The 23,014-nt window shown below is 41.4% G+C and overlaps 1 protein-coding gene across 2 annotated transcripts in view; it reads right to left on the bottom strand.

Annotated features, from left to right (window-relative positions):
* The window catches only part of ANKLE2 (ankyrin repeat and LEM domain containing 2), a 38,053-nt gene extending 17,858 nt beyond the window's left edge, over positions 1–20,195 (bottom strand). Inside the window, exons 1-8 of one of the 2 annotated variants that reach the window (XM_042441449.1) lie at positions 19,814–20,195; positions 7,720–8,166; positions 4,244–4,438; positions 3,732–3,925; positions 2,499–2,687; positions 1,405–1,527; positions 1,109–1,175; positions 606–787 (exon numbers count right to left, since the gene is read on the bottom strand). In XM_042441449.1, the coding sequence (XP_042297383.1) occupies positions 606–787; positions 1,109–1,175; positions 1,405–1,527; positions 2,499–2,687; positions 3,732–3,925; positions 4,244–4,438; positions 7,720–8,166; positions 19,814–20,078 (1,662 nt within the window). In that variant the 5' untranslated portion in view covers positions 20,079–20,195. Of the gene's footprint in view, positions 1–605; positions 788–1,108; positions 1,176–1,404; positions 1,528–2,498; positions 2,688–3,731; positions 3,926–4,243; positions 4,439–7,719; positions 8,167–10,870; positions 10,987–19,813 lie in introns of those variants that run through there. The other variant, XM_042441450.1, reaches the window with a different exon arrangement.
* Positions 20,196–23,014: the final 2,819 nt, after the last annotated feature.

The raw sequence follows: 23,014 nt of genomic DNA, 5'->3' as shown, positions 1-23,014 counted from the left end.
ATTCCATGGATAGTTTAATTGTATTTCAATGATACCTTTTGTATGTGTTTACTTATTTAGTTGTATGTGCTTTTAACTGTATTTCTTTTAATTTTTGTAAGCTGTCCCGAGTCCTAGTTTTTGGGGAACGGCAGGAGAGAAATGTGTAAATAACAAGAATGTTCATGAGCTCATGCCAAGTTCTCAATTTTCACCAGGATTCATTTATCCCAGATGAAAAAGGGCAAGCGTAACACAAAATTTAGGGGAGAATTTGCGTTATAAGAGAATTCTTTTTCAGTACTTGGATATTATTATTATTATTATTGGTATCCTGCCTCTCCCTTTTGAGGATCGAGGTGGGTAATAGCAAAATCAAATACAATACAAAAGCAATAACAAAAACATTCCCTTATAGATATAACATGTACAAACCACATATGAGTTCCCAAACTGGTAGATAAACCTAAAGACTGCTCCTAATCCTTCAGCTCAAGTTATGCTGTACATCTGTACTCTTGAATTGAATTTGTGAGTGTACCTGACTACATTTCAACTCATCTTACTGTACCTTACAAGTAAAACAAGGGAAGAAATGGGGCAATTTTTTTCTTGGTTTTCATTACCTTGGAAGGACTCACTGGGCCTACATAAGCCCTCACTGCCAACACAGGATCTTTAGGGCTACCAACGTATCTTGGTAAAGAACCATGTGGAATATCATCTGCCTGATCAGGAGACCAAGGTGGTCCGATCACAGGTGCCGAGACATTATCTTCTGCTCTGAAGAGCGGTACATAACACTGACCTAAATAAAAATGAATTGAAAATGGAGTTAAGATTCTGGGGTGGCTTAAAGTAGAAATATATAAGCGTATTTTAGTGTTTTGAAATTTCTAATAATTTTTTTTAGTTTTACACTTCCAAAATTTAATGTATAAACATTGTTTATTTAATAACAAACCAGTTAGTTCTTAATCACCCTTGTCAGTTTTATTCAATTTTATTTTATTTCTCTGTACAACATGCCACACCCAGTAAAGTTATAGAAGGAAACTAAAGTCTGGCAGTGCCTTTGTAGAACCTCCATATATAGCAAAGACACAGTATTAATGTTCCAAATACAGACCTTCCAAATATTCCCTGATTTTTCCTTTCAGATCTGCAGATTTGTTTTTGCTCCTTTCACAAACTACCTGTTATGAAAAACATAACATTGTTAGTAAAAAGATACAGGTGCCTCACATTCATACTATCCATGCATTTGACAGAGAGAATAGACAGCATCTTCTTGCTTTCACTATCAAGTCACTGTACTTCATAAAATGGCTATTTTAATAATTCACCAGTCCAAAAAGTATACAGTTGCTGGTTCTCAGGTGACCAGTATATTTAATATTTAATGCATATTTAAGGGCAACTTACTTCTGCTGGAGTATGACCATACTTGTTTGGTAAATTCTTTACAGCATTTGGGTGTGAAGCAAGGACACTAACAACATCCGAGTTCCCAAATTTGCAAGCAAAATGTAGTGGCGTATCAAATCCCTATAAAAACAAAACACGTCTTTTCATATATATTTTTTGGCTAAGGATTTATGTGCATTTAGAAATGCCCTTCTGTTTCTGTGTATCTCTCTTAATTTTAAAAACTTTAATTTTGTTTGTGAATATCTGAATCGACATTAACAATTTAAACAAAAAAGTTTAGCAAACATGTAGATTTGTTTTTTGTGTACATTTTGAACTATTGCGGCATCATTCTAAAAGTTACCCCACATTTGAGAAGACAGGCTGTTTATATGTTCTAACAATTCTATCGATAGAGAAAATAAATCGGACACAGGCTGCATGCTTCCTCTGCAGAGAAATAGCAGGAAATATTTGAAGGAATTATCAAAGGAAGGTGGGAGGGAACCCTACAACTCTGACACTAAATATTTCTGTATTTAAGACATTTACGTACTGCCTGACAGCAAGCTTCCAATGTGGCTGACAATAAAATTTCCCCCCAAAGTACATATGTGTCCATAACCAAGAATCACTGATGAAGGTTGGGAATATGGGTAAGAAGGAAACAATTCATGGGGGAAGATCATGTATGCTAGCTATTTCCAGTCTTCAGGGTTTACTACTGCTGTGCCTGATCCAACCAACTGTTAGTAAGGCAGTAAGTGGCACTGGTTTCCATGAACATGCCTCTAATTAAGTATGCTTAAAATGGCAGACTAATCAAGTAAGCTTAGAACAACAGACTAAATGACAGAATACACTGGACTGGATTCAGAGAAAATCAATTCCACTTTTCCACTGAAATCATTAGGACAGGTCAAGCCATTAGTGATTCCAATTTTATACTTATCATGGAGCAAATTTAACTGAACTCAGTGAGTCTTACTATGTATAGGATTGTATCGCTAACTTGTACCTAAGCATACAAGACATTCTTAGAAAACAACAGGCAACTAATATACTTCACAATGAATAACAAAAAGGTCCAGAGGACATACAAAGCTCACCATTTTATCTGGTGTATTAAGATAAAGGTCAACTATGTATCTGATGCGCTTCTGTAACATTATCCTGTCATCATCAGGATACATCAGCCGCATAAATTCAGGGTTTTCCAAAGTGTTAAGCAGCAAACGGCAGATAGCAGGCTGATTCTCTTTGGCTGCAACATGCATGACATTGTATCTACAGCCTTCCTAAAGAAATAAAAATAAAAGTAGTAGTAGCAGAGGAGGAGGAGGAGGAAGACATAAAATCTGAATTATTTACTACTATTTGGCAATAAAAAGGAATATCCTTACAGGAAGAATCTTTTCAAATCTGACATGGAAAAAAAAAGATGTGCAGTACAACTGGCTTTATAAAATGCTAAGCTAATGCTGCAAAATTTAGTCAAATACTTCTATACAAGCAGGCTGACAGTTTTTAGGATACAGGGGAAAAACCCTGATGTTCTAGAAAGAGAATTGTTATGCATTATCTATAGATGCAAAAATGGAGTGATGAGACTGTGACTTACTAATAAAGCCCCATAACAATACAGCACACTCAAGAAATATATTTTTGTCATAATTAACTGGGTGTAACTACTAGATGACTATCCCATCACTTTTCTTTTAGTGGCTCAATGTTTATCAGTTCAGGAATACCCTTTTCCAGCCATGGTACAGGACTGCATTTGAATCAAGGCTAACAACTTTATTCACAACATTTTAAAATATGGCTTAAAGCAAACAGTAACCTTGGTGCAGATACAATGCTATACTGTAATTAGGTCTGAAAAAGAACGGCAGCAGGAATGTGTGTGGTGCAAAAGGAAAGGGAAAAGAAGATAGCCTGCAAAGTGCTCTTAACCATGGTCAAAAGACTGGAAATGTTATGTCTGTGCCAGACCATGCTGTCACTGTAGGGGCTGGGCCACGGTTAGGGAAGAGAAAGATATATAGTGTTCAAAGCAAATACTGGCTGCAACATTTGGAAAACATGTGTGACATAGATTTAATCTATACAGTGACTCAAGCCACAATGTCCTACTTTCCAGGTCTCTGTAATGCATACCAGTTTGGCCCCTTCATCCACAACCAAGTCATGGATAGTAACTGTTTTATTACAGACCGACCTGGAATTCAGGAGGTTATAAGGATACTTGATTGTGAGAGCATGCTGGAAAAAGCGCAGACATGGGGGAAAAAGGGGTTAATCCATACTGCATTTATGCATAAACTGGAGCGTTCTCTTACTTGTACAATTGTTGGGTTGTCTCCAGAGCCAATGAGATAGCGAGGATTACTCCAGATAAGTTCCAAGAATGCTGTTTCATCTCCTCTCTCAACAGTTTTCCTAAGTTTGGCAGTAAGATCCTGTGTACGTGGACTTTTATAACTGTTGGCTCTTTCTTTATTAACTGTTTCCATCTCAGGAGAGCATAGGCCATCTATCAAAATAAAAACGATACTGTAGTTATTAGGTGGTTCTTGCTCACAAAAGTATCTGTCAGGCCCTCATAAATGCAGGTGTTGTATATACCTAGTTTGCACTGTTAAGACAAAGGCATGAAACAATGCTTCAGTATTAATTTTAATACTTAAGGTCTTTAAACTTGTTCAGGAATTCCCATGTTCCTCGTCATAATAAAGAGCTCAAACTATTTTTAAAAGCAAAAATATTCCTACTGCCAGTGCGTAGTCTAAAATGGCCTATCCCCAAAGATATTTAAATATTTTAATTAGAGAATATTTAAACCTACACTTACCTCTGCTGAATACTGAACATACTTTCACAGGAGACAAAGATAAAGAGGGCTTGTTTGGAGAGGGAAAGTAATCACATATGCCTTTGGCAAATTTCTCCGCATCTTCCCTATTTGAGAAAGCTTTAAACCGTGAGCCTTTTAACATTTTAACAGCTTGCAAGGCTTCCTTTTTATCTTCATAGACATGCACGCTTTCTGGAACAGAAGACCATTGAAGCACATTACTTTCCTTCCATGGCTACACTTGTCAAGGAAACATCATATGACTTCAACAAACCTGGCCTTCTACGTTTATTTTTAAATTCAGTTTACCTTAACATGGTGGCGATTTGCAGTAGAAAATACCCGTATCAAATCAGATTAGCTTGGTAAATTTTACTTTCAGGGGAAAGGGTGAAATTCAGTCACTATGAACAGTGACAATTATGTGAATAATTCCAAAGTGACACCGTTTTGGGGAGGGGGGGGGAAGCTTCCTTGAGCAAGTTTTATCATAACTAAGCGATATCAAAAGCAGGATCACATTTAATCATAGCTTCAGTTCAGACATAACAGGAAACTGGATTCCCACAATCTGTGCAAGTCTTCATGAGACCAAAGCTTGTGAAAACCAATACACTACTCAACCTGCACAGCAGTGAGGATTCTGGAAATATCTGTTTCAGCTATGGCCCTAGCTCCAGTTCCACATTATGTAAGTCAAGGAATGTTGGTTCAGGACAAACTATGACACAAAAGTTGGATCCTGCTTGCTGTAATAAACCCATTTTCGTGAAGCGTATTTTGCTGACTGTTGCTGTCCTTGAGCAAGCAGGGATCACTAGCATTGAGGCCATGCTATTGAGGACGCAGCTGCGCTATGCAGGACACGTTTCCAGGATGAAGGACCATCGCCTCCCAAAAATAGTATTCTACGGTGAACTCGCCATGGGTCAGCGTAAGTGGGGCGTCTCAAAGAAGAGATACAAGGACTCCCTGAAACATCTCAGGCTTGGCCAAATCGATCACCAACAATGGTCTGGCCTTGTATCGGGAGGCATGGAGACGCACTATCTATGATGCTGCAGCCTTTTTCGAAAACTCATGCCGAATGAGTCTCGAAGAGAAACAACAACACAGAAAGAACCACAACTTGGAAACATCACCCAAAGAGACTTTCTGCTGTGCTTTCTACAACTGGACTTGTTTATCTCGGATTGGTCTTTTTAGTCATCAACGCGCTTATAGAAAGCGCGGAATGAGTCCTTCCTGAATCTTTGTTCGCGAAGAAAAGCCAGAGAGAGATATTGCTGACTGGATTTCGTGGAAGCAAAAATAAATTAAAGCTTCCAATCTCCCTTACAGTCATGCCAGAAGGGTCAAGTGTTGTGTGAATCCAAGGCTTGCTAAGTTGCTGAACTGGTCATTACAATTGGCCCTTGGTATCTGTAGGAGATTCTGCCCCCCCCCCCCCCGATACCAAAATCCAAGGATGCCCAAGTTCCATTGTCCCAAATGGCAGTGCATGCATGTGGTCGCACCGCCATTAGGGACAGCCCCTGTTGTCCCCAGTGGCGCCCCAGCCATGTTAGGGACAATGAGACTTAATGGCAGTGCTGCCACCTGCACGTGTCCCCACAGGACAATGGGGGCTGTCTCTAATGGTGGCATTGGGGACAATGCAGGCTTGCCATCTACGGATGCTTGAATTCATGGATAGCATGTCCATGGATATTGGGGGCCAACAAGCACCATAGCTTGGTGATTCAGACATTTAGTCAAATGTTATTAACGCTCTTCTGAAACTTCTCAAATACATTCCAATGCCACTCTGAGAAGAGAGGATTGGCAACGAAACAGGACAAAATATTTTTACAAGGCAATACACATCACTGTTTTCTAAAAGAAGAGGAAGAGGAGGAGAAGCAGAAAAACAGCAGAAGCAATAGCAACAGTAAATACCTATTCTCTCAACACATTCTAGCATCATGGAACACATTAATCAGCTGAAAAATTGGCACAAACAAGCAAGATCCCTGTCCTTGCAGCGGAGGTTTCCAGCAGCAGATGAAAAGCAAAAAGGTGTTGAGATTTGTGCCTGTCACCTAAGCTATATTTAATTCAGGGATGCTTAATCTTTGCCAAAACTTGCTGTTTTCTTTGCCTGCCCTCCCTTCCTCTACAGCAGCCTTTGTCAATGAGGGTTGTTCCAGATAATTTCCTCATTCAGTTACTATCATGATCAGCCAGGACTTCTAATCGTCAGAGATTATAGGAGCTGTAGTCCAAAACACCTGCAGACCACCAAATTGCAAAGGCTGCTCTAGAGTGAGAGGAACAAGCAGCTCAAAGAAACCAGACACAAAAAAGATTTCAAGAGGCTCAGTGTATGCTTCAAAGTAGCTTCATACAAGAAACTAGTATTGTTTGCCTGGCAAATAAACCATTTGGCCCAAAATGCACACCAGGATGGCCATTATCTGTACCTTCTCCCACTCTGACAACTTTCCCCCGTGGATACCGAGGGCTCACTTTATCTATGTTTTGTGTCCTCATGGATGTACATAAAAAGGAAACAAGCACAAGACTTAAGACCATTCTGTTTATAAGTCAAGGCTAACATTTACTTCAATATGTAACCTATGATGGAAAGTCAAAATGGCTAAGAATAATTGAAATGACAAATTAAAGCATGAGTAGGAATTATGCGCCGTTCTAGCCAACATAGCCAAAGAGAAGCAATGTTGCAAACTGTAGTCCAACAACATCTGCAAGGCCACACGATTCCCTGAATTAAAGGTTTTAAGAAATAAAAGAACAGACAAGAATTAATCACAAAACAGTAAGAGAAACAACACTTATTCTTTGTTGAAGTTTACAATTTGCAGTTTTCCTTGTTTCTCTCCTCAGATGTGTATGTTCTCATGAATACCATTAGTCCACTAAATACTTAATTTCAACACGAGGTGTCATTTGCCTGAAGTATTCTGAGTTTGCCTGAAGAACTATTTTGTCACCCATGGTCATTATGAATTATAATTCAGAAGAGCACACATCCTGGAGAATTTATCTAATTCACACATTTCCAGGTTTGCAGTACCTACTGAAGGCTGCTTGGTTATCCAAATTTCCATTCTGTTTACTTACAAACTGGAGTATACTTGGTAGGTTACTAATTAATACCTTGCATACTAATATTGCTCGGTTAAAAAAAATTATAAAATGTCATTTTGGAGGGGAGGAGAATCACACAAGGGTACAAAACATGCCATATGACAAAATACATCATTTTGTTCTTTTGTACTACTGACACTATTTTTTCACTGTGTTAAAATGTTGGGTCACTTAAAGATAGGACATAAATATTTTACCTATCATTGCTAAAAAGTTCAGTTCATTATCTAAGTTCCTTGCATAATACTTTCTTTTCATGCAAGGTATGTCTGCACTGACTTTAACCTTCAATGGCACTACATGCCAGAATAAAAATAAATTACCATTTCTTGCCAATACATCATCATAAACTGGACATACGCCGTAGTACAGCGGAGGTTCCTTAGACACAGTCTGAGAACATATCAGAGAGTCAACTTCAGTCTTGTGCATCAGGGCTTCTTCTTCTGGTGGGTTTAAGCCCATGCTATACCCAAAATCACCATCTTCAGAAGAGCTTAGATGCCCATTTTGACTCCTTAAGGACTTTTTGAGTTCAGTTTGGCTAGCATCGGCTCTAGCAGTTCTGGATACACCATTCAATATGGGAGTTTCGGCCTCTAATCCTCTTTGCTGTTCCAGTAACGACTGGGCCAATCTTTTTTCAAGAATTGATCTGGTGGTTAGCGTGATAGGTCCACATTTCTGACCAGCTCTGACAATTTCTTCTCGAAGTTCATCAGGAGTTAGTTGCTTTAACCGTGACAATATAGTGTCCATTGTTAATGACCCTGGAGAGGAAAAAAGATCAATGTGAATTATCTATATTAGGGTCAGCCCAACACATTTTTAGTATGAAGGACTCAAGAGATTTTTTCTGGAAGTTCCGGTTCATTCTTATCCAAAATTACATAGATACAATCACAGAAACATAGAGCTGGAAGAGACCTCAAGGACCATCTAATCCAACCCCACTGTGCTATGCAGGAAACCACAATCAAAGCATTCCTGACAGATGGCCATCCAGCCCGTTAAAAAAAAACTCCAAAGCAGAAGACTCCATCACACTCCGAGGAAGTGCGTTCCACTCTCAAACAGCTCTTACTGTCAGGAAGTTCCTCCTAACGTTTAGGTGGAATCTTTTTTCCCTGTACTTTGAATCTGTTGCCTGTGTCCAAGTTTCCGAAGCAGCAGAAAACAAGCTTGCTCCTTCTTAAATATGACACCCCTTCATATATTTAAACATGGTTATTGTGTCACTTCTTAACCTTCTCTTCTCCAGGCTAAACATACCCACCTGCCTTCTCATAGGGCATGGCTTCCAGACCTTCTACCATATTAGTAAAGATGAAAGATTAAAGGCTATATTTAATATATACGATACCACAGTAATCTTTACACCCGTAAAGGAGTACAAACACCTTGCATATGAACTTGTTCATGCATTAATAAATTCCTTGGAGGTGCTTTTGCAGCTGTTCCTTCTGGAGGGCAACCAGAAAGAAAGCCTCCAACTATGCCCATAGAATTGCTCACTTGGCATACACTTCCCTGGGCTTCAACTATCAGATTATTTAAAAAAAAATCTACCTGGTTTCTTTAACTTAATGGGTTAGTGCTCCTGTTTTGTGTTTCACTGCTTCTGCTGTTTTAAATCAATTTGCTAGTACAACAGCAGTACTGAAACCTACTAAAGCAATGGGATTTATATGAGTCCTGACTTACCATTCACCAGTTGATTCAATGATGCACTCTAACTGGGGTTAGCAGTTAGATTTGGACCTTAGGTTTTTGTTTGTTTGTTTACTTAATAATAATGGTTATGTTATTTTTGAATTATCATTGTAATCCTATTTTAAGCCATCTTGAATCCCATTTTGGGAGAAAGGTGGGATATAAATCCTCTAAATAAATGAAAAATAAAAATATAATGTCAAATTGAAAATTGCTGGCACTTACATTAAAAAACAACAACCAGAAAACCAAGATTTTCTAAATATTACTCAATGGGCTCCTACACTACTGACTCAAATGTGGGTCATGTTGTCTACTCATCCTCATAAACTGCACTAATGTGGAAGAGAGGAACTGGTACTTCACTTGCTAAGCCAACCAAGAAATGTATAATCTAGAAGCACCATTGAAGAGTTGCACCCACTCCAGTATGCCCTTGGGCTTAGGTCTGTACTAAATGGCTCAGGCACTCTATGTGAGAACTAAGGTAATTTATTAAACCCATGAATAAAAATAATCATTGCTAAAAGCAACCCTTGAGAATATGTTTTGCTATCTTAGAGGAATGAGGGACACATTTATCAGTTGCTTAGAAGCAAACGTTAGCAGGACTCTTTACTGGAAGTGATCTCATGATTGCTTATCAACTAGTAATATAAAATTAACTATATGTAACAGGGGAGGTTTGCATGAAGCTGCTTCTGGTCATAATTTGTACTTGCTTCATGAAGATCAGGCTGTTAACACAAACCATTTACAACCAGGCGGACCAGAATATCTGCATTTTGTAGTTTCAATTCCCAGCTCCTCAAATAATTAGTCGGCACTCTCATCTGTGTGTGCCAACTGCTGAGGAAAGGAAAGTGTACCACTGCCTATGGAACAAATAAGCTTTTGAACAAATGAAGAAATAAAGAACATGGGAAGTTAAATGTCTAGAATTAACAATCTTTCCTAAACCTACTTACAGAAACCTTTATGAATGTAAAACCTATGCCTAAGCACCATTCTTTACCACTACACACCTTACCCCACTGACACAAGTCAATTACACCTATTTGCAGCCCTCTCATATTTAAGATGAAAGGATAGCAGAATTATACTTACCTGTGAATAAGCTTTAAAATAGATTATGATTGGGTGTATTTGGAATTATTTAGATGGAATACATGTATAGTAGAATTAGATCACAAAAGATGGGAGTTTTATGGAGGAGACGGAGAGGAAGGAGGGAGGGTTAATTATTATTATTTTTATTGAGTATTTAAAGAATAGGGTAGTTAGTATGATTGTATGTAACTAGTTGTATTATTGTTTGTCTTGTTTGTCTTTTTAAAAAATTAATAAATATCTTTAAAAAAATAGGATCAGAGACTACACGGTATATTGATAAACACAACATTTGTTTTTCAGCGTAACAAAACACTGGGAATTCTGCTGAATGCAAAGATTTGGATTACTAACACATCTTGAAGGTCTCTATCTGTACTGACTTTCCCTGGAGAATATCATAAAAGACACCTAAGGAAACATCTCAAGCTATGTTTCCCCTACATGACCACCATGGTACAACATTTTGGATTTTGTTGTATTTTGTTGCACAGGTGACATGTCTATCCCTACATTTTTTCCCTCTTGAGGAGGAAATTGGGGACTCTCCCCCCCTCCCCTGTCAAATGCTACACTTCTGCAAAGGCAATCTGTCAGGGTCAGAGTTGTTGGGTGTGGGATCGCAACACTGTAGAATTATATTTCACTTACTCTCTGTGAGTCCCTCTCTTTGCAGGTTGCATGAGACAGATCCATGCACCAAAACAACATCAGAATAATTGGAAAAGCAAAGTTGTTTTGAAGTGTAGGAATGGTAAGACTGTAGGTAAAGACTAATACTGTATGTTTTAGCGTATTAAGGAAATGAAACATTTCTTGAATATTAACAATACAAAAATAAACAAATTAAGAATATAAAAATAAGACTGATGCAAAGTAAAATAATTCATTTCACCTGTACACTGCTTAAAAATAGAATGAGAAGCAAGAACTGAACCATAAAAGGCACACTGGAAGAAATTCATCAAAGCAGAGGGAACCAGAACATATTGGTGGGATAAGTCAGAAACCATCAACGGTGTAACCTCTGTTTTTAAGGACATAATCTTACTGCTGGTGGTCTGAAGAAAATAAATAATTCAAAACAGGTTACTGGGAGATAAAGAAAATAAATCTTGTCCTCCTGACATGATTTTAAAGAACTTTCAGAGGTAAAAAATAGCCAAGCTCTGTTCCAAACAGTGAACAGAAATCTAAAATAGAGGAAATATGAAAAACAGCACATAAGTGGGCCTCTCTCTAATTTTTCATTTACAAATACCGTATATACTCGACTATAAGTTGACCTCATATATAAGTCGAGGGCAAGTTTTGGGGCCAAAATTATGGATTTTGATATGACCTGTGCGTAAGTTGAGGGTAAAACTTAGGGACTTAGAAGATTCCCTCTGCCTGACTGACTAGTTTTCCACCCACAAGAACTTATCAAGAGGTTCAATTCCCTCCTCTTGTGACTTGAGTAGGACAGATCCTTTTCATCACATTATTTTTGTTTTATTTTATTTTATATCCTACCTTTCTCTCAACAGGGGTTTTTGTTAGGGGTGATAATCAGGAGTGACAGCAAATCCACTCTAGACAAATCTTGCCAAGAAAACCCTGCGATAGGTTTGTCTTAGGGTCACTACAGTCAGAAATGACTTGAAGGCAAACAACAGCAAATGTACAAGACCAGTATTTTAAAATTACTGGGGACTGAACTCAGACGTAAGTCACTCTTACAGTGGATATAATAAAACCTATGGGATTCCAGTTATCCCTAATTTAAATCTCAATGATTTCAGTGGGTATATTGTAATGACTAAGTGACAGACAACACAGTTGGTAATGAAATTGAGAGGCTCAATTCTGACTTTATATTTTGGGGCATGTTTTCATAATATTGTGATGACCCTATTTGCACTTGAAGGCTCAAAACAAGACAGAAAACCTCCCAACTGTGAGTCAATGCTGAGAATTTAGATTTTTCTAATTCAGTGCCTTGATGAATAGATATTAATAGGGGAATGGCTGTAAGCTGTAGTGGATGCACATCAGTTTGGGGGAAGAATCATCATGTTCATGAAGGTATCTTAAAAACCCTAAATTTATATACAGAAAAATAATCACAGGTCCATACTGACAGGCTCTCGGTCAAAAAAGTGAGGCCAAATGAATGGCAAAGAGGCAAAGTTTTCCGCTATCCGAGTAGGATAGATTTAAAAAAAAGCAAAAGAGAGTTTTACAGAACTGCAAGTAGGTAAAAATATCAAAGATAAACATGACATGAGGGAGGAACTATAAAAGAAAAAGAAAATAAACATGACATGAAGGAGGAACTATAAAAGAAAAAGAAAATAAACATGACATGAAGGAGGAACGATAAAAGAAGAGACAGGCTGAAATCCTACATTCTCAATAAATAGGATTTCTTCTTCTCTATCTTAATTCTCTCACTATTGAATAAAAAGATCTGTATTCTCAGGACCACAAACAAGTGGAATTTCAGGTACGTTTAGTCAAATGCCCTGCATGTTTAACTTACTCTTTGGAAGGACTATACCGCCTCATCGTTCCCTAGGTTTCTACACCAGGCTAATTCCCCAATAAGACTACAGGACAGTTGTAACCCTCAAGAGACCTTGTCCAGGCTGAAATAACAGAAAAGTCTCCTTCCCTCTCATTCCTTATATGGTAGCATGGTTAACAGGAATAACATGTATATTTCAGGAGACCCAGAAAAGTAAAATACTACAAGCTGAACTTTTAAAATCATACAAGTTGCTATTAAAGAGCATAAATCAAATGGGACAAATGTTAAACCTCCCTAAAGGATACATAACCAATAGATTTCAGCTGATGACACTTTATTTTAAAGCTGTTGTGACTTGAGTCCTCTCTTTATTAAGATAGCTCTTGGGTGGAGGGTGAAGTTGCTAAGCAGTAACCTCCATCTTTTCTGGTTCCCTACAATGAACAATGTGTAGAAAACCAAAGAGCAAAAAGACAGAAGTTCTCTCATCTTCTCATCTCTTGCCCCATCTATATATTCATCTCTTGACTTCTATCTCCTGGAAATTTCCTTTATTCCAGTGATTTCTGGGAAACAGCCATTCTTTACCCTCCCCAGTCAGGCAAAAGGATGGGGGACTCTGCTTTAGCTAGAGACAACCTCACTGATATTAGCCTCACAATGTGATCTCTGCAAAACTAGGTCTAAAGCAGAGATAGAGTTTGAAATTTTAAACCAACAATGAAAATATTCCCCTCAACTACCAGCTGAAATTAAATATATACAGTCGGCCCTTCTTATACACAGATTTTTTATACACGGATTTAAGCATACACGGTTTGAAAATGTTCCAAAAAAGTATAAATTTACCTTGATGTTCCATTTTTTATTAGGGACACCATTTTGCTATGTCATTATATTTAATGGGACTTGAGCAGACACGGATTTTGTTATACACGGGGGATCTTGGAACCAAACCCCAGCGTATAATAAGGGTCCACTGTATTTTCCACAGCTTGGCCCAAATCCTAGTTTAGTCCTGACAACAATAGACCCATTGAATCTAAGTCCTTCCTCCATTCTCATGGTCTTCGGACTCGCGTCCCTTGCTTATGCGCGAGGGACAAACGGAGGGAGAATGAATGGGGTGCCCTCCCCACACCTATATTCAAGCCAATGGGGCTTGAATATATGTGAAATTCCATTTTTGTGAGGGGGTCCGGAATGGATCCTCCATGAAAAAGGAGGAGTGACTGTATTAGCTTTATCTACATGTTGACCACCATGCATCAATCGACTGAATAGGTCTAATCTAGATGGGACTAAACAACAATCTCTCAGCCACAGTACCTTTACCCGGGGGGGGGGGGGGGGACACTGCAATTTGCTTTTAAAAAATTACTTTAAGGACTGTCTTAGTTCACAGTTCAACAGAACAGTGACAAAAAAATAACTAACAGAAATAAACAGTAGCTGCACGGTACGTCCAGGTAGGAAATACGGGCTCTCTAGATGTTCGGTAATCTTATCAATACACTTGTCCTTCCATATTCGCTGGGATTAGGGGCACAGGACCCCCGTGAATGTGGAAAAACCACAAATAATAAAAACACTATGTTTTTACCTGAGAGAACACCTCTCTACGAATCTCTAGGTCCTCCAGTGTAATTCTGTGGTCAACATCTGCCATACATTGACCATAGAATTGCAGTGGAGGAGCTACAAAGGCCTAGTGGGGTGTTCTCTCTAAGAATCTCCAGGTCCTTTGGTGCAAAAGTTGATCACAGAGTTGCGCTGGAGGACCCAGAGATTCCCAGAGAGAAAATATTAATAAAAATCTGTGAATAACAAATTTGCAAAAGCCAAAGTGGCAAATGTGGAAGGACGAGTGTATTTATCTTATACAGTCGCCCCTCCTAACTCATGGATCTGAAATCCACGACCTTGAATATCTGTGGAGAGGTGTCCTCCGCTATTTTCAATGGCATGTGCGCCCAGACCGCACACACAGGGGGCCCTCATTCAAGCCTGTGGAGCTTAAATATGCACGAGCCTCGTTTTTAGGGGTGTGTGTATCCGGAACGGATCCCCCACGAAAACGGAGGGCCAACTGTACATCCATACACACAACACAGAACAAAGAACAGCTATGATAGGACCATATCTCACATGGCTTGTAAATAACAAGAGGCACAAGGAAAGAGGGGCACTGGGAAGTGGAGATAAAGTATGTGATTTCTTTTACATACATTGCATAGTAACTACATACGCTGACACAGTAAAAATGGAGAATTATTTTCTAGACATCAAAAATGTGAAAGTCTGCAGCATGAACTTTTGTGTGTGTGTATACATATATATCCTTTTTGGATATATTAAACACTCTGTAGAAGGGTGTGTACATGCAACATTTCTCTGTGCACATGTGGGGTGGGGTATTAGTGTGTATGTTGATCTTGATGATTCAAGATAATGCGTGATACACCGGACAAAGTAAGTTTTGAACCACAAAAAATTACAGAAACATATCAAGTTAAATTTCAATCAAGAGGAAATAACACAAACAGAGATGACGCAACCATTACTTAGCAATAGCAGTGTGTAACACTTAATCTACATCCCAATCCCCAGGAAAGGGGACACCAAGGATTGCAGTAACCACAGGGTCACTGCATTAATTTCCCATGCAAATAAAGTGATATTCAAAATGCTAGAACAAAGACTTTTACCATATGTATATGAAACAAGGAATGCCAGGTGTCCAAGATGGGTTCAGGAAAGGAAGAGGTACTAGGGATCATACTGCAAACACACATCAGATAAGGGAGTACACCAAAGAATTTCAGAACAAAATCAGACAATGCTTTATAGCAAAGGCTTTGATTGTGTAAATCATGAAGAACTATGGATGGCCCTTAAAGAAAGTGCCATAACAACTGATTCTCATGATGTGTGACTTGTACTTAGGATAAGAGACTACTGTCAGGACAAAATACAGAGAAACAGTTTAATTTCCAATTGGCAAGGGGGCCATGAAAGGCAGCATTTTATCACCCTATCTATTTAACCTGTATACTGAACCTGTATACTAAAGCAGGATTAAACTCAGAAGAGTAGAAGATTGAAAACTGAAGGATCATCAGTTTAAGATATGCAGATGACACCACGTTATCCATCCTGAAGGACACTATAAAAGACAAGTCACTCAGGGGAATATGTATCTAGCTCAAAGATAGGGGATGAGGGCAGACAGCCCATGGGATCTTTTACTAGCTATACCAGGTGAGAATGCTACAGGACTCCAGAGGCAAAGTTCCAAATAATAAGACTTTATTGAAGTAAGACACACACTCATACGCATACACACTGCAGAGGCGAAAGGAATCAGAAGAAAGGAGGGGAAGGATAGGGTAGGCGTGAAGCACCCTTCACAGAAATACTACACCTGAGCAAAGCTTGTCTTCAAAAGCAGCAGATCCTGGGGAAACTCTGAGCTTCCCGCAGCAAGGAAAGGTTGGACAGCTGCAGAAGTGTTCAGTAAGACTGACTAACAAGAGTTTCTGAACCAAAGAATGAAGCAAAACAAGCCAATATTTATGCCCAAAATTCCCTTTGAGGGAGGATTTCAAGGGGTTTGAAAAGACCAAAAGATTTTGTTTGATGTTATTTGAAATGGGTGTGAAATTGCTTTGAGATTTTTCCAAGGTGATGGCACTAAGGTGTGAAAGGATGGCAATTTTCAAGCCAGAGAGGCTCATTGCAAAGGATTTTCTGTGCTGTGTTTATTACAAACCTTGCATCTCTTTGTTCTACAGTTTCCTTTCTGCTCTGCCTCCATGAGAGGGGTTGGCTGTGATGATGGCTCCACATTCAGGGTCTTTGAAGGGTCACCTAGCCTATGTTTTCTGACATCAAAAGAGGAGGGGTGTGTCGAGGCCTCCATCGATTTTAACAACCATGCTACTTGCAGAAAATATCAAAGACTTGATGCAGTTACTGAAGAAAGTAAAGGAAGAAAGTGCAAAAGCAGGTTTCCAGCTCAACATTAAGAAAAAAAAAATAATGACCACAGATTATTTACTTAACTTTAAAGTAGAGGATGAAGACACTGAAATGGTTCACAATTTCCCATACTTTGGCTCAGTCATTAATCTGGATGCAGACAGCAGTCAAGAAATCAGAAAAGTTGCTTTTTCTGGGATGCTTTGATTGAGAGTTTCTGCATGGCAGGTGTTGGACTGGATGGCCCTCGGGGTCTCTTCCAACTCTATGATTCTACTCTATGATTCTCTGACTAGGATTTGCAAGGGCAGCTATGAAGGAACTAGACAGGATCCTGAAGTGTAAAGATAAATCACATTATACTGCAGTTAGGATGGTCCATGCAATTGTATTTCCCATTTCTATCTGCAGCTGTGAAAGCTGGACAGTGAAGAAAGTTCATTGGAAGAAAATCAACACATCTGAGACCTGGCGCTGGAGAAGAGTACTATGGATACTTGGGACTGCTAAAAATCAAATCAAGGGATCCCAGAGCAAGCTTGAACTCTCCTTGCAAACTCCCAGGATGACTAAACTGAGACTGTCTTTGCTGAGTGGCTTCAAGTGGTTTCAGACTGTCATGCTTTGACCTTATCATGAGAACACATGGCTCACTAGGAAAGGCAATAATGCATGTTAAGGTAGAAGGCAGTAGGAAAAGAAGAAGACCATATTCCAGATGGAGAGATTCAACCAGGGAAGCCACAGCCCTAAGTGTGCAGGACCTGAGCAGGGCTGATGATAACAGGGTGACTTGGAGGTCTCTCATAGGGTCACCAGGAGAAGTCTACTTGATGACAGTTAAAAATAACAGAGTACAGGTAACACATACCACTTAGTTAGTTATAGGTATCTACAGTGGTCCCTCCACAGTGGCTGGGGTTAGGGGTGAAGGACCACCATGAATGTGGCAAAACTGCAAATAAAAAACACCATTCTTTCTACCTGAGAGACACCTATCTAGCAATCTCCAGGTCCTCCAGTGCAACTCTATGGTCAACATAGTTTTTTGGGGGGGTTTCGAGCTATGTGGCCATGTTCTAGAAGAGTTTATTCCTGATGTTTCGCCAGCAGCTGTGGCTGGCATCTTCACAGATGCTGGCAAAATGTCAGGAATAAACTCTTCTAGAACATGACCACATAGACCCCCCCCCCCCCCCAAAAAAAAACCTATGAATGCTGGCCATGAAAGCCTTCGACTTCTATGGTCGACATTTGTCAAAGGTTCTCAAAGAATCATAACGGAGGACCTACAAAAGCCTAGAGAAGGGTTTTCTCTAGGAACATCTAGATTCTCCAGCACAATTCTATGGTCAATTTTCCAGCAGAGAAAACATATTAATCAAAACCACAAGCGTTAAGTCAAAGGCTTTCATGGCCGGCCTCCATAGTTTTTGGTGGTTTTTTTTGGGTTTTGTGGCCATATTCTGGAAGAGTTTATTTGTGATGTTTTGCCAGCATCTTGATGCCAGCCACAGATCCTGCTGGCAAAATGTCAGGAATAAACTCCTCCAGAACATGCCCACAGAGCCCCAAAAACTGCATGTGGAAGGCCAACTGTGTTATAAATGCAGTGGAGACAAAAACTAGGGAATATGGCTCAAAAGTGGTCATAAAACCTTCAATATTGACCTCATTTGTTGATTTCCTTAATTTCAACAATTGCAAGATGCTTTGGCTAGAAATCAGGAGGGGTGACCATGCAGTCCTCCAGCGGCTTTGGGGACGGAAGTTTCCAGCTCTCACGGTCTAGGCACAAAGTGGCGTCAAGGACGGCGCAAGTGGCCAGCACAAATGTGCCGCTCCATTTGCAGACCCACAGCCTCTGGAGGCACACGATTCACACCCCTGAAATAAAGGCAAATGGAGAGTGCAGAAACAGCAAGCATGCCGAGATGTGTTAAGAATGCAGAGACCATTTGCTTATTTATATCCCACACTTCTCTCAATGTGGGGCCCAAGCAGCATAGGTTTAAAACAAGACGTGGCTCAAAAAACAATCTGGTGAATCAAAATGCAGCTAAACAACTCAATAAGCAAGTGTATGAAAGACAAGGCTTATGTTTGAAAGCATTTGAAACGTATGAAAATCAAAAGTGCAGCCCTCCTCCCGAGAATCAGCCTGCTCCAGAGCAATGGCCCCAAGGCAGTGGCAGAAACCCTGTCTAACTGTTTTTAAAAAGCCCTTTGTCTCCCCAAACCCGAGTGGACTATAGTTTATAGTCACTAGACTCCTCCGGGAGTTTGTGTGTGTCGGTGATTTGTGCGTTTTTAGTGCTTTCCTTGAGATGGGAAACCAACCGACACACGGAAAACACCCTTGTTTTTGCTACAATAGGTCCACCCTCTCCTTGCAAAAGCACACAAGACCCTTCCTTTGGTTATGGGCCTTGCCAAACCAAAACCCTTCGCAGAAGACCCCCCCCCTCCTTTTCCAATGTCCTGTTCAATAGTTTTCATATAATACACACACACTTCATATATCTATATTTATATAGACACATAAATATTTATATATGTGTAAGTGTGTAAATATATACATATACACACATATATTCATACATATATTATATATATATATAACACATATTCATACACACACACATTTATTTATATATATATATATATATATACACACACACACATTATATATGTGTGTGTGTATATATACATAAATACACACACACACATATATTTCTATATATAGGCATACAGACACACACGATCGGCTTGTTTTAATCCCAGGATCTGCTCAGAGGGCCTTTGGGTCCGGCGACGCCTTGCGCTGGGAGCCCCTTCTTCTCCTCGGTGTTTCCATTCCCAGCTTCGGCCCAAAGTGGGAGCCCAGCGGGAGAAAGCGGGGCTGCCTCCGCACTGCGCAAAGGACCCTCGCCGGGCCGGCCTTCTTCGGAGCCTGGGGAAGGGGCGTCTGCTCTGCGGCGCCCGAGTCTCCGGAGGGCAGCGGCGGGGGGGGGGGTTTGCGAAGGCAGGCAGGGCGCTAAAAGCGGAGGGAAAAGGCCCTAGCAGCAGCCCTGGCCTCCTCCTTCCGTTGGGTCTCTCACCTTGACAGGGGCTCCCTTTCCGGGGGGGCTCTTGTTCCTCAGGCGGCGGCGAAGGCGGCGTTCCGACAGCGGCGGCGTTGGCTGCAGGCCTTGGGCCGCCTCCTCGTCGCCCGAAGGGCCTCCTCTCCCAGAAGTGGACCAGCCAGCCCAGGGCGCCTATGACGGCGCAGGCGGCCAGCAGCTCCCAGGCCGGCCAGCGCGGAGGCCATGCGGCGGCGCCCCCGAAGCCCGCCCAGCCCGCGGCGGCCGCCCCCCAGCGCTCCATGCCTGGCCCCGACCTCCCGCTCCCGCCGCCGCCGCCGCCGCCCTCCCGCCACGCACGCGCCCAAGAAGGCCGAACGCCCTGCGAGGAGCGGACGACCAAGAGCCTACACGACCTCTCGGCTTCCGTCCTTCTCGGTCTTCCTCCGCCCCCGAAAGGTCTCCTGGCAACGCCAGTGGCCCCGCCCCTAAAGGCCCCGCCCCTCCGCGTCGAGCTGCGCTGGAGCCATTGGCGCCCTGGTGGCGCAGCGGTTAAGTGCTGGTACTGCAGCCACTCCCTCCCAAAATCACAAGGTTGTGAGTTCGATCCCAGGCAGGGGCTCAGCCTGGCATCCTTTTAGGTCACTACTAAAATGAGTCCCCAATTCGGTTGCACTTTGCAAGCTACTGAGAGACTGCTCAGGCCACTGGTTCTCAACCTTTGGTCTTCCAGATGTTTTGGACTCCAACACCCCAAATTCCTAAACATTTCTCTTATTGCCTGGAGCTTATGGGAGCTGAAGTCCCAACCATCTGGAGGAGGAGCAAAGGTTGAGCACCACTGGCATAGGTGGCATGAAGGGGTCTATAAATGAGGCTGCTATTGCTTTTGCCACTGCTATTGGCCTCACTCACTTTTCTCCCAGGTGCCACCCATGGCTTCCAATGTCTTTTCTATTTCTGGTCTTCATATCGTTTGGCTGTTACTGGATTTGCTATGTGGCCTACACTGCTACCCCTAGATGCTTTTTGGATTCCAAGATACCACATTTTAGCCATCACAGGGGGATCTAAGAGAGATCTAGTGCATGAGACCTTGCTATCTGAGGCTTCAGCCTCCAACAGGCTTCCCTGAATGACTGACTCAGTCGCTCACATGGATATGGCCTATCCCAGTGATGGTGAACCTTTTCGAGGCCAAGTGCCCAAACTGCAACCCAAAACCCACTTATTTATTGCAAAGTGCTATGTCCCTCTGGCTTTCTAGTAACAAACTCTGTGCTGGGACGATGGTACATGTGCCCACAGAGAGGGCTCTGAGTGCCACCTCTGGAACGCGTGCCATAGGTTCGCCATCACTGGCCTATCCTAATGACTACCCCATGATGTCCTCTTCTTGTGACTGTTTTAATGATTTTAACTGTAATTTACTATAGTTATTATGTTATTTGTTGATTTATTTTATTGTATTGTATGTTTTTACTGGTGTGAAGAGGCAGGATAGAAATATTTATTATTATTATTATTATTATTATTATTATTATTAACATAGTTAAAGCAATTTTTTCTAATATTGGGACTGGATTCACATGCTTTGCCTCTACATCACCTAAAGTTTTCCTGATGCAAAACATTAAGCCTTCTTGAGAAATCCAGTGTCCTCTACCTGCATAGGAGCCTGTGGCTTCACAAAGGAAGGAGGCATGATGGATTCTGAGAAAACATCTTCTTTGAGTTGCAAGTGGACATAAAATTTCCTTGACTTTGAAAACCTCCCAGTGACAGCATGGCCAAAGGGGAAGGTGCCAGCCTGCAGATAGCCCTCCCTGCCATCTGAACTAAGACCTGAAACAGAAAATGCAGGCCTAGGATTCACATCTCCCATTTCTTTCTCCTGTTTGCCTGATGAAGAAACCAGTGTGACTTCGGAGGTTAGCAACATGTAATTGTGCTTTTTGGTTGGCCCAATAAAGGCATCATTGTTTGGATGTTACTGGTCTCAAACCGTTTTTCTGCAGTGCAGGAGGGAAAAGGTGCGCTTTGGAAGCCATGGGTGACACCTGGGAGAAAAATGAGTGAGGCCCATAGCAATAGCTGCTTTATTTATATACAGCTTCATACCGCCTAAGCAGTTTACACCTGTAAGCCAATTGCCCCCAACAAGCTGGGTACTCATTTTATTGAGCTACAAAAGGATGGAAGGCTGAGTAGATCTTGGAGCCCTTCTCTAGAACTGAACTCACAATGTTGTGGCTGCAGTTCTGGCATTTAACCACTGTGCCACCAGGGCTTCTGTGGTCTCCAGAGTTGTAGTCCACTGTGTCACAATGGCTCTGATGTGTAGGCATACAATAGCATGGACATTTCTATATCGCTTATTAGTAAACTCAGCACTCTCTAAGGGGTTTACAGTGTGTTAGCCAATTGCCCCCAACAAGCTGGGGACTCATTTGACTGACCTACAAAAGGATGGAAGGCTGAGTCAACCCTGGAGCCCTGGGATCAAACTCACAACCTTGTGGCCGCAATGCCAGCATTTTAACCACTGCGCTGCCAGGGTTTCCTAAGGTGCACAGGGGCAGAGGTGTATATTGTTAACCTTGTGGTACAAGCCGTAATAGCAGCAACATCAGCAGCAGATGCAGAGGGTCAAAACAGACTCCCTGTTGACAGCCAGGAAGGCTTCTGTCTGCTTCAGTAGTAGCACAAGGCCTGGAAAGCCTCCTCTGTGTTAATGTGTGCCACTGAAAAGGCTCCATGGGACATAGGCCTGGCAGGAATGGCAGCATCCACTTCAGCTGCTGTGTTTGCCAACCTACCCAGCCAATGAAAATGAAGGGCTATTTCCTTGGTTCCGGGCTGCCTACTCACATTTTATCCAGTTCTGGGCTCACTTCCCAAATTGCCCTCCTTCCCACTTGAGCAGGCCTTTGGCTCAGAAGCAGTTCACTGGACTGAGCCAACTTAGTGACATCACAAGGGCCCTCCCCTTAGGCTTAGGTTTTGGCTATGCAATTACAGGGAATAGGATGCTGCTGGCCTGGCAACCCTAACATGCAGGGCATGTTCACTCTGAAGCAAGTCACAGCGGTGCTCAGGGAAGCTTTCATCCCACTGCTTATCGAGGACGGCAGTCTTCTTTCATGCTTACCCAAACTGCACAGTAATGGCACCTTTCAACTTTAGACTGCCACTTCTCAGTAACAGCTATGGTGGCCAATGGTCAGTTGTGGTGGGACT

Source organism: Sceloporus undulatus, chromosome 10 (genome assembly GCF_019175285.1).
Source record: "Sceloporus undulatus isolate JIND9_A2432 ecotype Alabama chromosome 10, SceUnd_v1.1, whole genome shotgun sequence".
Lineage (NCBI taxonomy): Eukaryota > Metazoa > Chordata > Lepidosauria > Squamata > Phrynosomatidae > Sceloporus > Sceloporus undulatus.
This window is presented reverse-complemented; position numbering and strand designations above follow the sequence as displayed.